Raw genomic sequence first — 13,758 nt, 5'->3', positions numbered from 1 at the left:
TCTTCAAGATCTTCAAGATTTTCTTGAAACTCTTGTGTTGAACATTTGTGTTCAACATGGGATGTTCTTCATCTTATGTTCAACGTGGGGAGTTAAGCATAGGATGTTTTTGTCTTATGTTGAAGATGTTTATCATAAGTTTATCATAAGAGCATCTTTATAAGATGAAGAACATCTCCACCTCTAAGATAAGATGTTATTCATCTTATGTTCAATGTAGGTTAGGAAGGATAGGAGGTTCTTTGGCTTATGCTGAAGATGTTCAACATAAGAACATCTTATAAGTTCAACATCCTCAACATCTTATGTTGAACAGATGTTCATCTTGTGTTGAGGATGTTCAGCATAAAAACATCTTCATGAGATGAACATCGTCTCGTGAAGATTTTCTTCATCTTATGTTCAACACCTTATGTTGAGCAGAAGATGTTCTTGTGTTAAACATCTCATATAATTATGAGATAAGAGCTGATGTTAAATTGTTCACAAAATCAAGCTACACTTTGTTTTGTTGTGTTACGAGAGGTATTTTTGTAATTCACTGCCTAAAAAAATATAAAGGAATGAACCGTTGACTAAAAAGTTCCAAACTGGTGACTTTTTGTTCCGTTTCAGTATAATTAATCCAGAAGTAATAACTTCACATTTATATAATTACAATAATAAACCTTTACTGTGTAAAAGAAAGCTGCTACAAACTTGGTTTGTGGTAAAAAGTAAAAAAAATGTGGAATACTGTTGATTGTCTTTTTGTATTGTGCAACAAAAATACATGATAAAAAAAATTAATTAAATTGAGTTGAATTGATTAATATCAGATTGTTTCATCATGCAGAATAAGATTTTGGATTTAAAATTCAATTAATTTGCTTTATTTTGGGGCTTTTGTTAGGGCGGGTCATTTTTGACCAGTAGGACACGGGGAATAAACAAAATGTTAGGATCGCATGAGGGTTAAATGCCAGAGACATTCTGAGAGTTTTCACTGACCGTATCTGTCCCTTTATGACCAGAGTGTACCCAGTCTCTTATTACTACCTCCATCAGGATTATGCACAATGGCACAAAGCTTAAATCATGTCAAACTGGTTTCTTGAACATGACATCGAGTTCACTGTATTCCTATATGGGTTCCACAGTTAACAGATCCATGTTCAATAAAGCATCTCTGGAATAAGATGGAAATGGAAATTTGCATAATGGATGTTCATCTGACAACACAATAGTAACTGTTCGATACTATAATGTCAGAAAGGACCGAAAATCCTAAACATCTAAAAAATGTCTCTGATACCTTGTTAAATCTCTGTCAAGAGGAATTAAGGCAGATCTGATAGCACGAGGGGGTCCAACACTCGTCCACAAAGTGGCCAGTGAGTTTATGTTTTGATGGTGCATCAGTGACAAATTTTCTACAAAATAAAGTGCAACATTTCTACAAAGCATGTTAGCCACATCTAGAAACACGTGTTTCATTTGGAATTTGTTTTTGGTTTTTGCCTTTACTCCATTGATGAACACAGATTTATTTTATTTTATTTTATTTTTTACAGCTGGTATAGTTGGCACCAGTGAATTTACCAATTTGGTACAAAGATAAATATCAAAAATAATAATTCTATAAATGATCTCTGTAAACCGTCCTAGCTGTGATCAACAACAACAAAAAGTTAATAACATTCAGTGTGTCAAATTTTTATTGCATTTTATATATGTAATGTAAGTTATGTTCGTAAAATTTACTTTCTGTGTTTATTAACATAAATGAAAATATACATATACATCTGATTCCACGTAAATACATTTGGCCAATTTTGGGTTGTGCTCATTTGACTGCCGCTGCTGTCGCCTTGGAAACGGCTCATTGGCGCCGTGTTCTGATTGGTCCCTCCCCGCCATATGCGGAAGTTGATGCCTTACCTGTCTGTACTCCTGAAGGTGGGTTGACACCTGTACGGTCAGCACCTTGCGCAGTTTTGTTTCCAGGAACAGCCCCCAGCTGTGCGAGGTTTTATGTCTGCTATGGACTGAGAGTGGACAACAGCCTTATGTGTGTCTGTGAGGACAAAGAGTACCGAAGTTGCTGCGGAATACAAAACTTTCTGTGCGCCCTCAGGTAAGTTATTGGGAAATGTTCCTGATGTGACGCGTTTCTTTTATTTCCGAATGTGCATGAAGGAAAAGAACGCTGTTAAAACCCATTAGTACTTACGCATGAGTTAATAAAAATAGACTTCTGTGTGGGAGCCGTTTTAATCGAATTTTTTCTCGTTACAGATGAGGCTTGTATCTCATTTTCTCTGCTTTTCGTGAATCTGTCGTTATGTTGCGTCGATATCACTTCGTTTTATTATAGTTTTTTGTGCTTTAGTGAATATTGATTGAGGAACAAGTGCTAATATTTGCCTTTTAAAGTAAATAAAAGCTCTTCAGCACGGATGGCTGCCAAGCTAAACATTAATGAACTATTTCTATTCACTCCTGCAGGCTTAAGCTCCTCACTGTGGCGCTGCCCCTGACCTTTTGTATGGGCTACAGTAAACCATTAACCAGTTCAAGCAGACCTTCTGCCATTGAAAACATACTTAACATTTTTTGGACCTTTTGTGTACTACCACGCTCGCAGTTTTACATTTGGAGCCTGTAATTTATGGTACTGGGGGTTTTAACAAGCCTGGCTCACAGAATGTACTGATGGAAACTGCTGATTATCCCATTTTAGTCAAATAGTTGTAGGTGTTTTTGCTGCAGGTGAACTGTGATAACCAGTCCCTTGGCTGAATCAGATTTGTCTCGGAGCCAAGGAAGCAAGTAAAGTGACATTCCTGACACCATTAGGTCTGACTCAGCTGTGGGTGCCACTGTTGCACTGCAGGTTTCTTGTCCTGTTCTGCACTGGAAGGTGTTGTCCCAGTTGGCTCGGTCCTGCATTTTCTGATCTGAGTGTCCTAATGGGAGGGACAGTAATTAGCAGCTATTGAAGCTTTCACACGGAGACCAATATGTGTTTAGTCAACCCCCTCATGTTTTCAGAAAACATTTCTTAATGTGGGTGTTTTTTTGAAGATCAGGTTTTTCCCCAGCTTCCTATTAGCTGGCTGTTTATGCCAGCACTTCCAGAATATGAGAAGCCATTCTGGTGTCCTGCAATGTTTTAGTTGAATTTGCAAGTAAAATGGCATGATTTGCAAATTAGTTTCTAGTATCTCATAAAATAAGGCATTTCCCTGTGGATCAATCACTTCCTATCCTTTCAGTAAACAATATGATCTTTGTTAGAATTTGTCCACATAGAGTGAACTTTGGTTTTCTAGCTTGTATTCCTTGTAAATTTTGATGATTATGGATTACAGATTATAAAAACTCAATCCAGGGTCTCAAAAAAATTATAAAAGATGAATAGAAAATACTATTTTAAACAAAAATGTCAGACTTCTAAAAAGTATCTCCATTGCTATGCACTCAGTATTTGGGTGGACCTCCTTTTGCATGAATTTCTTCAGCAATGCAGTATGGCATGGAAGGAATTAGCCTGTGGGCCTGCTGAGGTGTAGAGGAAGCCCAGGTTGCTTTGAAAGCAGCCTTCAGATGCCTCTGTTGTTGTCTTTGGTTCAGAAATACCTTATCTCATTGACAAGTGTATCCTATGTGCTGTATACGTCCTTGGTGGGTCTGGAAGGACTTGATCCACCTTGTGAATCTCTTCTAAAAAATGTTAGCAGATTTTCACTAGAATTCTCACAAGACTGCTGTTATCCCTGTACTTGGTGCATCTTCTCCTCCACCCAACTTCCTATTGATAGGAATGACTTCAGCACTCAAAGATGCATGTTTCTTACATTTTTGTTTCAGAAAGCAGGACTTTTAAATTTCATATTTCAAAGGAATGAATACAATCTCATAAAAGTGAAGAAATAGACTGAAATAAAAGTTGGTCCTAAATAAGTAAATAAAATTACTTTTAGTGCACGATTGTTTCTACAGACTTGAGTTGTGCGAACATACTTGTATCTGAAGCCCATTGACTGCATTTTTCAGCTGAACAGTTTTGGTTTTTTTTTTATAAAGATTTTATTTTACTCAAAACAACATTTTGAGCCATCTGGTAGATTGATGTGTTTTGTTGTAAATCACTTTACATCTGGGCTGTACTATAACATCTTGAAGTTATAATAGGCCCAGGCGGTGATCAAGAAAAGCATGTAAAGGATACACTGCATGTGAATGGAAATGAGATAGTTATGGGGATATACTGGGGATCTGACAATTGTGATTTAATGTATTTTTACTTTTATGTATTTATGGTTATTGTCTATTGTTGTACTGTACTCTTGTCCCTGCTTCCAAGACAAATTTCTCCTATGAGAGACGAATAAATTATATTTTCTTGCATCCATGCCAGGCAAACTTGTGGAAAACAAAGCATGTGTGCAATCTTTATTTTTGCTGTTTCGAAGCAGTTACTCAAATATTCTGAGATAAGAGAACAATAAAAGGCATTCTTGCTGTACTTTGGCAAGCGCCACCTGAAACCTGTGTGCAGGTGCAACAATGTCATTTACAGTACATTATATTCTATTTATTTGATGACTATACTGTTGTTTTTACTGATGCAGTCAAAGTGAAAACTCAAGTAAATCTGTAAGTGCATATCTTTTAGCTTCTTTTTCAGGTCAAAGGTTTTTTTACATCCTGGTAGCCTTTTTAGTAAATCACGACTGGGTGTATTGTTTTTGTCATGCATGCCTTCCTCATGACTGGTCTGTCAACACCAAGTAGTTACTTGAAATGACATCAAGGAAGCAGAGAAACATTCCGTAGCACTACACAGCACATCAGTTGTCTTTGCATAAATTATACATGGTGCACAGTCCACTATTCCACGTCTCACCATAGAGCTTTTCATTATTCTTAATCTCTTCTGTTATAGTACTAAGTCAAACAATATTAGAATTATGATTGTGTTCAATTATGTCCTCTTCTGCATGTCCAATTTTAAGACAGAATTTCAAGTTTTCTTGAAAAGAGGGGGAAAAAAGTTCAAGAGTAGGGTTTAAGAATTTCACTCGAGGCCAAGTTTGTGATCTAAATGCACAATTATATTCATGTACTTTACAAAAAATTAATTTCACATGTGAAAATCGCATGTAAGAAGCATATACCATATGAAAAATGTAAATGTGGTTCACTTAACCCTTTCATGCATGAATTATGATCCTTTGTGTCAGAATTTTTTTTCCATTTTTAAAATTGTTTTTCTTAAGGCATAAAAAAAGGTAGGAAAATATTTTTTTATTTTTTTTTTATTTTTATGTGATCAATTGTAATTTTGTCCAAATACAAAGTTGTTATTTGAAAAATACATCAGTAGTATTGTTCCTTAGGGGTTATCTGATGTCACAATATTTTTTTTACTTGCAGTGGAAGGAGGGACCGGGTCGGTTCTCATGCTTTTTTGTCTGTCGGCCATATTGTATTTAACAAAAATAATTTCTTGCATTTGCAGCTGATGGCCAGTAGTTGATGGTATATTTTATGATGCATTAGTGTTCACTTCAGTGGTCTGTGTGCATTTATAACATAAAAATCCACAGGAAGCACAAGAAAATGGCTTTTAGATAGCTGTCCACTGTAGTGACCACTATGCATGAAAGGGTTAAATTGTCACTTATGAATGTGAACATTTTATGGTAGAAACCCACTTTATTCATGGGTTTCATATATATTCACCTGTAGGATTTAAATATATATATATACTGCTCAAAAAATAAAGGGAACACTTAAACAACACAATATAACTCCAAGTAAATCAAACTTCTGTGAAATCAAACTGTCCACTTAGGAAGCAACACTGATTGACAATCAATTTCACCTGCTGTTGTGCAAATGGAACTTTGTACAGAACAAAGTATTCAATGAGAATATTTCTTTCATTCAGATCTAGGATGTGTTATTTGAATGTTCCCTTTATTTTTTTGAGCAGTGTATATTTTTTAGAAATTCAAAGTTAAAGAAGTTTGATGCACTTTTGTATTCAGCCCCATTTACTCTAATACCTGTAAATAAAATCCACTTCTTGCCTTCTGATATCATAATTAAAATTTGATCTGCCTAGAAAATATTTAGAATGTTGTTTCCTTTATTAAATCAAATGTCAGTAAGTTGCATTGAGGTTCTTGTATGAACACTTTTGCAAGGTTCTCCATTCTTCACAGAAAACATTTAGTTATTTTGACTTGTAAATTAGATGTTTCATGTCTAACAGACCGTAGAAGTTTAAAGTTTACCAAAAATTGCTTTTCACTTTATGATGAAATCAATTGAAGAGAATTATTTACTCATTACTCGAAGTGTTTGCATTTCATGGTAACTAACTATCTTGTTAATGTTTTATTTAAATGCAAACACTGCTTTCCATGCAAATGTTTTCTACTTCAGCTATTATTTTTATTTAATGATCTCATTAGCATAAGGAGATGCATTTCAAGACAGTTGTTACATTATGAAGATTGTTGAGCTGTCAGTAGTATTGTTGTGGCATTTATCACTTTGATGAAAACGTGCCTTTAAATGTACTAATTTGCTGGCTATATTTAGCCTCCCACCCCATGTTTATTATTATTTAAGAGATGCAGTTTAAACCGATATTCACAATATTGATGTCTTGAGATCTTTCTTTAGCATGTTCACTTAAGTTTTATTCCACATGCTTCCATTTATTTTCTTCACCCAGTCTCTCTTGTAGCAAAATACCAATAGAAGATGCTGCTACTATTGCCTCATTTCACAGTTGGGATGGCAAGCTTCAATGGCTTTATCCTGTCTGAATGGCATTTTACCCCAAGCCAGTGTAGGACTCAGCAATCAGTAACAATCTCTTGCCAGCAAGTGTGTTCATAGGGTCTTGTGCTTTTGTTATTGGGTTGAAACGGACATTTTACACTAAAGTTAATCAGTTTGTTGTGTGTTTATAGTTGAATATTTTAATCAAAGACGAAGTAGACTTAACGGCGTGCACAATATTCTTCAGTTTTCTCTTGATGTAACACAAAGAAGCAGAACTAAATGTTCAGCAATCAGAGAAACTTGTGGTGACCTGGATGTTTCTTATACACTTATTTGTTTGTCTTCTTCAAACGTTCTCTTTTTCACTTTACAGATTCTCTCCCAGAGAGGCTTCAAGTGAGATTTACACAAGCAAGACTGGATAGTGACACATAGGTCCAGCACTAACGCACGTCTTCATGCAATGTCGAAGAGTGGCACATGGCCAGGCAACGTTGCCATGGAGTCATTGAGTAACATGGACAGTGCAGGGAGCTATGACAGTGTAATCAGCACAATCTCTGCCTGGGTGAGTGGCGTTGTAAGTCTCCTTATGTCTTTCATCAGATTTTTGTGAGATTATCCCATTCTTTAAGGTCGATTGGCAAAATAAAGGGAAGAACAAAGATTTGTGATTGGTTGTAATGACATATTTCAGCAAATTTACAGACCTAATGAAAAAGTCTCAGTATAAGTAGTTGTATAAAGTGTGTCCTTTAAAATGAACCAGGAGGAAACACTAAAGGGCATGAGTCATTAGTTTTACAGGTTTTCCAATTTAATTGAGTTTAGACATTTAGCTTATAATAGTTCTTCTTATTAAAAAACATTGAAAGGAAAAAAACAAGCACAAGACAGCCAAGAACACAACCAAAAGGTACCAAAGCATGATCACATTTCATCTGTCACACTATTCAAATGCCATTAGTCTGTCTGCAGTATTCTCGCAGCAACATGCCCTTCGACCCAAAAATATCACTTCAAGTTTACGTTACACATGTTGTGGATTTAACAGAAGTAGGAAAACTGACATTTGTATTTAAATTTTCCTCTTTGGCTAAGACCCAGGAAAAAAATGCCACTGAAGCAAGTTACCAGTAAAGGAACATATTTTTACCTGAACAATGTTTTGCTCAACACGAGCACTAACCTCAGTGATCTGGCTGTTGACGCCATCTGCATTCTGCATTCCAGTCATACCATACATTGTGCTCGTCCCTCAGCTTTGGCTTATTGGTTCCCTTAGATCCAAAATTCTAGTTGTTTCTTAAGTTATTTGCAATGGAAGGCCTATTGTTGGAGGATGAGGAGAAATCTGCCCTCTCTACTTTCTATGGAGCTCACCCTCATTTCCTGCATAGATAGTTTTTCCAGCAAAAACTGCTGTAGCCACACATCCATTAAAACAATACATTCCTGTTCTGTTTTGTGTGTATTGCCACAGAGCATGACAGGCTTCAAGATGGAGGACATGTCATTATCATTGTCTGGTCTTCCTGTTTTAGATCTTACTCAAAAAGCCAAGTGTTAGAAATGTGTAAGATCAGGTGAAAGAACAATGGCATTTCATTTTTTTTTGACTTTGAACTTTGAAATGACTTCACGATACTTAGGCTTTTTTATTGTTTTGCAGAGCGAGGATAGTATGGAGTACCTATCTGCTGAAGAGAAGGCATGTCTAATGTTTCTGGAGGAAACAATCGAAGCACTGGAAGTGCAGGAAGACAGTGGCTTATCAAATGACGAGCCAGACATGTGGTCAAAGACTGAGACACAAGATCAGATAAGAAGTAATGGTATGCTTTGCCAAATACTTCTTGGGTGATTTCTACAATAGTTGAATGTGACATGCATTGTCTGTATGAATGACAGTGAATGAACTGTTAACAATACTTTTGTTTTGTTTTTTTCTTAGATGTTCCCACTGAAATGCTCAAATCAGGAAGTCTCAGGATATCCACCTTAAGTCCCCACACAACAGCAGATTCTCCATCTGCTGGATTAACCACAGAGTGTGGAACTGAGCATCTCGCTGCAAATCAAAACTCCAACCCACAATCTGCTTCCACGTCTGCAGTCGGCATGAAATATGTTAAAACAGAGGACCTGGGAGTTGAAACTGGTCCTTTGGTGTCTAACTCTGGCTACACAACCTCATCATCAGATAAAACAGTTGACGTTTCAAAGTTGGATGGAGATCTTGTCCTTGAGAATGTCACAAATTCTGGAGATGCCTCAGAGAATGATCTGGATATAATCCCTCCACCAACAGACTTCAGAGATGAACCAGAACCGGACTTGTTACCGGAAGCCATGACGGTGGTCCCGCCACCAGCAGCCATGACCGTGGAAGCCATGACCGTGGTCCCACCACCGGAGACCATGACCGTGGTCCTACCACCGGAGGCCATGACCGTGGTCCTGCCACCAGAGACCATAACTGTGGAGGCCATGACCATGATCCCGCCACTGGAGACCATGACCGTGGTCCCGCCACCAGCAGCCATGACCGTGGAGGCCACGTCCGTGGTCCCGCCACCGGAGGCCACAGCCCCACCCCCACCATCAAACAGCTTCACAAAGCAAAAACAAACTGTTGATGTGGAGCAGATGCGCATGAGAGCCTCTGTGAAGAGATCTGTTGTAGACTCTTCTGCTGCTGAGGATTCTTCTAGCAAAGCCTCAGAAGTTGCTTCACTTTTACCTCAAATGAATCCCCCTACTGAGCCTTCAGAGCCCAGAAACCCACCTGCTGTGGCCCCAAAACCTAAGAAGCTACCTTCAAGCATTATTTTAAAGTCACCGACGACACCAACACATGGAAACCCAGGGCATTCGGTACCCTCCCAAGGTGACCGGATGTTGTTGGACCCTCAGAAGGTTCACATGGAGGCCCTCAAAAAGCTTGGACTGCTTAAAGACAACAAGGAGGAAGCAAGTCGTGCTGTAAGCCCTAAGATTTCTCTGAAATCTGCTTCACACAAATGGTCACCAGCGAGCCCCTCTCCTCCAGTCAGTCCTGCTGCTCTTCTCACACCCCCTGTAACACCATCTCTTACCCCAGTCATTAGTCCCCTACAAGCCATTGTACCCCAACAGTCTGTGCTGGCTCCTATTATGTCACCATCAGCTTCTTCAGCATCTCCTCCCATTGAGGATGTTGATATCCTCCCAGCACCTGCAGCTTTCAGCGATGGATTTGGGCTTTCAGGTGATGAACTTCCTGCTGTCACAGAGGCCCCTTTCAGTACCCTGCCTAACACATCGCCACCAAAGGTGATCAATATGAAATCGGCAACCTTGGAGCGATCTGGTTTGGGTCTGAGCAGACAGATGTTCAATCAGAGCTTATTGGAGATAACTGATGGCGAGCAAGATCCAAAGCTCCTGCGCAACACTCGACCAAGACCTGCCTCTCTGGGGACTAGGAAAGACTTTTCTCACACTAAAGGTGAGGGTTTGGTGGCAAGCGGAACGTCAGAATCCCAGAAGCCCCAACCTACACAGGCATTCCACCGCAGAGAGTCTTCTAAGCTGCCTCGATCTCAAGGCATCAGCGTGATGATCTGCCCTCGCGCAGAGAATGAAGAGGACCGGCGCCAGGCCCTGAAGAAGCTGGGACTGCTCAGAGACTAACTTCCAAAATGTACCTTTATATATTGTAAAAAGACTGATGCAGACTATATCTGGGTTTAAAATGCTGAAGGAGTGCCTTAACCACATTCTTATGCTTCTGTTTTCCACTGAATACCATGTGGTTGACTGTATCCGTGTTTCCTTTGACCATCGAAATGTCAAAATTAGTGTATTTCACAAAACTGCAATGAAATTTTTTTTGCATCACACAAGTCATGTGATCAACAACTGCATGTTACTACTTGTAGAAAAGATTAAGACAGGAAGTTGTAGGAGGATAATGGCGCTGCATTTTTTTAAATGATTTATTGCGTGGAAAAAGATTATTCACATGTGATTTTAATTGCTTATCTTATTTAACGGAAACACCACAATTGTGTAATTGTTTTTTTTGACATTCGGAATGTCAATAAAGTTTTACACACATTTATAATGGAAACGGAGCTTGTGTTTCACTTCTCTTACATCAGACTCATGGTAGCTATAATGTCTTTGATATTATTTACCTTTTAGAGTCTGTAACAACATATGTTTTTTTGTTTTTTGTCTGCTGACTTGTTTGACTTAATTCCAATGGGTGCTGCTGACTGTTTCGACCCTTCACCATTTCATACTTTTGCAGTTTTGGTCATTTTGTGCCTAACGTTTTTGGGTGCTAATAGGAGTCATCTCCCACCAGTTTTTTCTCACAGACCATTTGTGAATTTGTTCTCACCTAGGGGATGTTTCTTTACCACTGTGATTTTCAATGCTTCAGAATAAGTTTTTTTATCTAATCCACTCGTAGTCGACTGCATTTAAACGTGATAATGAGACTTTGACTAGGAGGTCTTCCATAGTTGTTTTGGGCTAGTAAGGGGTCATAATCTCATATATCATTTGGCCCAAACAGGAAGCAGAATTGCAGTCAGTTAAGTAGGAAATTGTAGGCAATCATTGGAAAATAACAGATTATCCGAGGTTTGAGTATTTTATAAAAAGTTGTTTATGAATATTTGTATATAAGGAAGAAATGAATTGTCCCATGGGCCTGAAATGGGGATACCAATGGGCAAACTGACCCAGAGTCTGTTCTGTTTTTCAAAGACTTTTTCTCTATTTATTGTTAACCGTATCCTGTTGACTTCCTCAAACAACTATTTTTATGTTTTCATTAAATATATAACTGTATAAAGCACTTTCTACTTGTGTTGAAGCCTCTCTTTCTGTGTCTTTAAAAACAAATACGGTACATGATCAAAATCTGAAACATCTGCCTTGTTTGGCTCATACATTAAAAACAAAACTCTACACTTCAGCTACAGCAATGTGGAGTCAGTCTGGGAGCTGTAGGTATCAATGCTGTAGGTATGCAATGAAGATGATATAACCTGCATTTAAAGTGTGTCATAATTATTATTCACAATGATGTCAGCCTCCATATGTCACATCAAAGCAGACACTGAAGCACAGATTCAGGTTTGGTTTTCCACTTTTGTGTGTGTGTGGGGGGGTGGGTGTGGCGTGTGTGTGTGTTGGTGGAAACACAGGTGCGACCTGTTTTTCAGTCCTGATGGAAGATAGTTGCTAAAATCACTTGACTGAGGAACTTGAGATCACCTGTAAGCTTTTAAGTACAATTAGTTTTGCTCTTTTAATCTCTTTTCAGTTCACTGCTTGCATTGAAAATGGAACTAAAAATGTGAAATGCATATCATGCATTACTCTGCATTAAACTTCTCCCTAACCTATCCAGCGTGTTCCTTGTACTTCATGATACCTCTGTTCATTCATTTTCTTTAACAAACTAATAAACCTTTATTGGAATTACTGTAATTGATTATTTTAAACAAAGCTGAACTCTATCCACCAATTCAGTGTCTTTTAAAGATCTTATTTAGAGGTATTGGAGTCAAAAGCACAGAACACAAATGTGCACAACACTTTCCAAAATTTGATTTGCACATATATTGAAAATTATGCATCTTTTACCTTCTATTTCAATATGTTGTGTTTCTCTATTATATCTCGCACAATCCCATTGCTGTAGATTGATGTTATTGATTGTAAGGAGGCAAAATGCGACAAGGTTCCAGGGATATGGACATGTTTGCATGGGGCTGAATCATATATCCAGTCTTTCTTTTCTTGATTTCATTTAGCACTTTCTACACATGTGAGGCCATATATTAATTAGCAACCCAGTTTGTTCACTGTGAGAACAATGCATCTCATTTAACTACATAACTTTGCATACCATTAAGGGTGTGGTGCAAGAATGAGCCTTACACCATCCACCATTAAAAAAAAAATTTTTTTTACTGTTGTTGTTCTGATCACATCTGAGATATTTTCTGAGCCTAACTTTGTATCCAGCACCTCATTTGCAACACTTGTTGACAGAATATTTTCATATGTTGATGTGTTTATTTTTATACATCTTGCACAAAAGGTGAACTGTCAGGGGTAGCAAACACCAGCCAACTAAAAAGGGAATTTAAATGTTGAATATTAGCAAATAAAACACAGGTGTACTTGGTTGTATTGTAGGCTTTGCAGTCAAATGTACAAAAAAGACATACATTTGCAGTTAATTTTTTTTTTAAGATTCTGTACAGAAAAGAAAATGGAAGAGAAAGCAACTCAGTGTTGGCAAACAAACACCAGAGGCTTTGTGCTGCTCTGTGGCATGTTGCTGTGTGAGTCGACTCTCTTCTGACAGCTGACCTTACTGAGGAGGAGTGTGTGACAGCTCTCGTCACTTTACCTGTTACCTTCACAAGCCTCGTCTATCAGGTGCTTTGAATTACATACCACCATAGCCTGCAACCACAATGTGCAGCATTCCTACTATGAACAGTTTGCAAAGGTGACACGTCCCCAGAGACGAAATGAAACTTAAATAATTCAGTAGTTGGCAGGGTTAACTTTCCATCGTGTCAAACATGGTTGACAGACAGGGTTATTTATTTAAAACTAAAAACAAAAAAAATGTAAATAGTGTATTTCAAAGAGGATCAGTCTAAGAGCATCAAATCTGCAGTTGAAAGTGAAATGACAGTTGTGTTCATCATGTGACCCCAGCTTTAAAATATGGCAGACCACAGTAGAAACTCCTCAGAGAACTTTAGACTCTGCACAGTCTAACGTGCAGAGTCTAGTGTGAAATTAGTACTACAGCCTAACAATGGAACATTAAAGAACTGTCTGCAACTAAATTAGATGTGATCCTCACTCATTTCCTATCTGTGGAATAATAAAAGCTGTTTTAGAAGGGCCCACAGTGTTTGAGCTGTGACTTTATCTTCCACTAGAGGG

The 13,758-nt window shown here is 38.0% G+C and overlaps 1 protein-coding gene across 2 annotated transcripts; it reads left to right on the top strand.

Moving 5' to 3' along the window:
* The first annotated feature begins 1,930 nt into the window (after nucleotides 1-1,930).
* On the top strand, nucleotides 1,931-12,176 carry LOC102220260 (specifically androgen-regulated gene protein-like). 2 transcript variants are annotated; one of them, XM_023340881.1, is made up of 4 exons: nucleotides 1,931-2,116; nucleotides 7,160-7,354; nucleotides 8,459-8,621; nucleotides 8,741-12,176. In XM_023340881.1, exons 2-4 carry the CDS (start codon nucleotides 7,250-7,252, stop codon nucleotides 10,459-10,461), a joined length of 1,989 nt encoding a protein of 662 aa, XP_023196649.1. In that variant the 5' UTR covers nucleotides 1,931-2,116; nucleotides 7,160-7,249; the 3' UTR covers nucleotides 10,462-12,176. The 2 variants fall into 2 exon arrangements, with proteins under 2 accessions (XP_023196649.1, XP_023196638.1); XM_023340870.1 differs by having other exon boundaries at nucleotides 7,160-7,366.
* Nucleotides 12,177-13,758: the final 1,582 nt, after the last annotated feature.

The sequence above is a fragment of the Xiphophorus maculatus genome, chromosome 1 (genome assembly GCF_002775205.1).
Source record: "Xiphophorus maculatus strain JP 163 A chromosome 1, X_maculatus-5.0-male, whole genome shotgun sequence".
In the NCBI taxonomy this organism is placed as follows: Eukaryota; Metazoa; Chordata; class Actinopteri; order Cyprinodontiformes; family Poeciliidae; genus Xiphophorus; species Xiphophorus maculatus.
This window is presented reverse-complemented; position numbering and strand designations above follow the sequence as displayed.

Coding starts and splice junctions, on each gene's coding strand:
- LOC102220260 (XM_023340870.1), top strand. CDS start 7,250: ATGTCGAAGAGTGGCACATGGCCAGGCAACGTTGCCATGGAGTCATTG. Junction 7,367..8,458: donor CTGCCTGGGTGAGTGGCGTT/GTAAGTCTCCTT, acceptor ATTGTTTTGCAG/AGCGAGGATAGTATGGAGTA. Junction 8,622..8,740: donor AGATCAGATAAGAAGTAATG/GTATGCTTTGCC, acceptor TTTTTTTCTTAG/ATGTTCCCACTGAAATGCTC.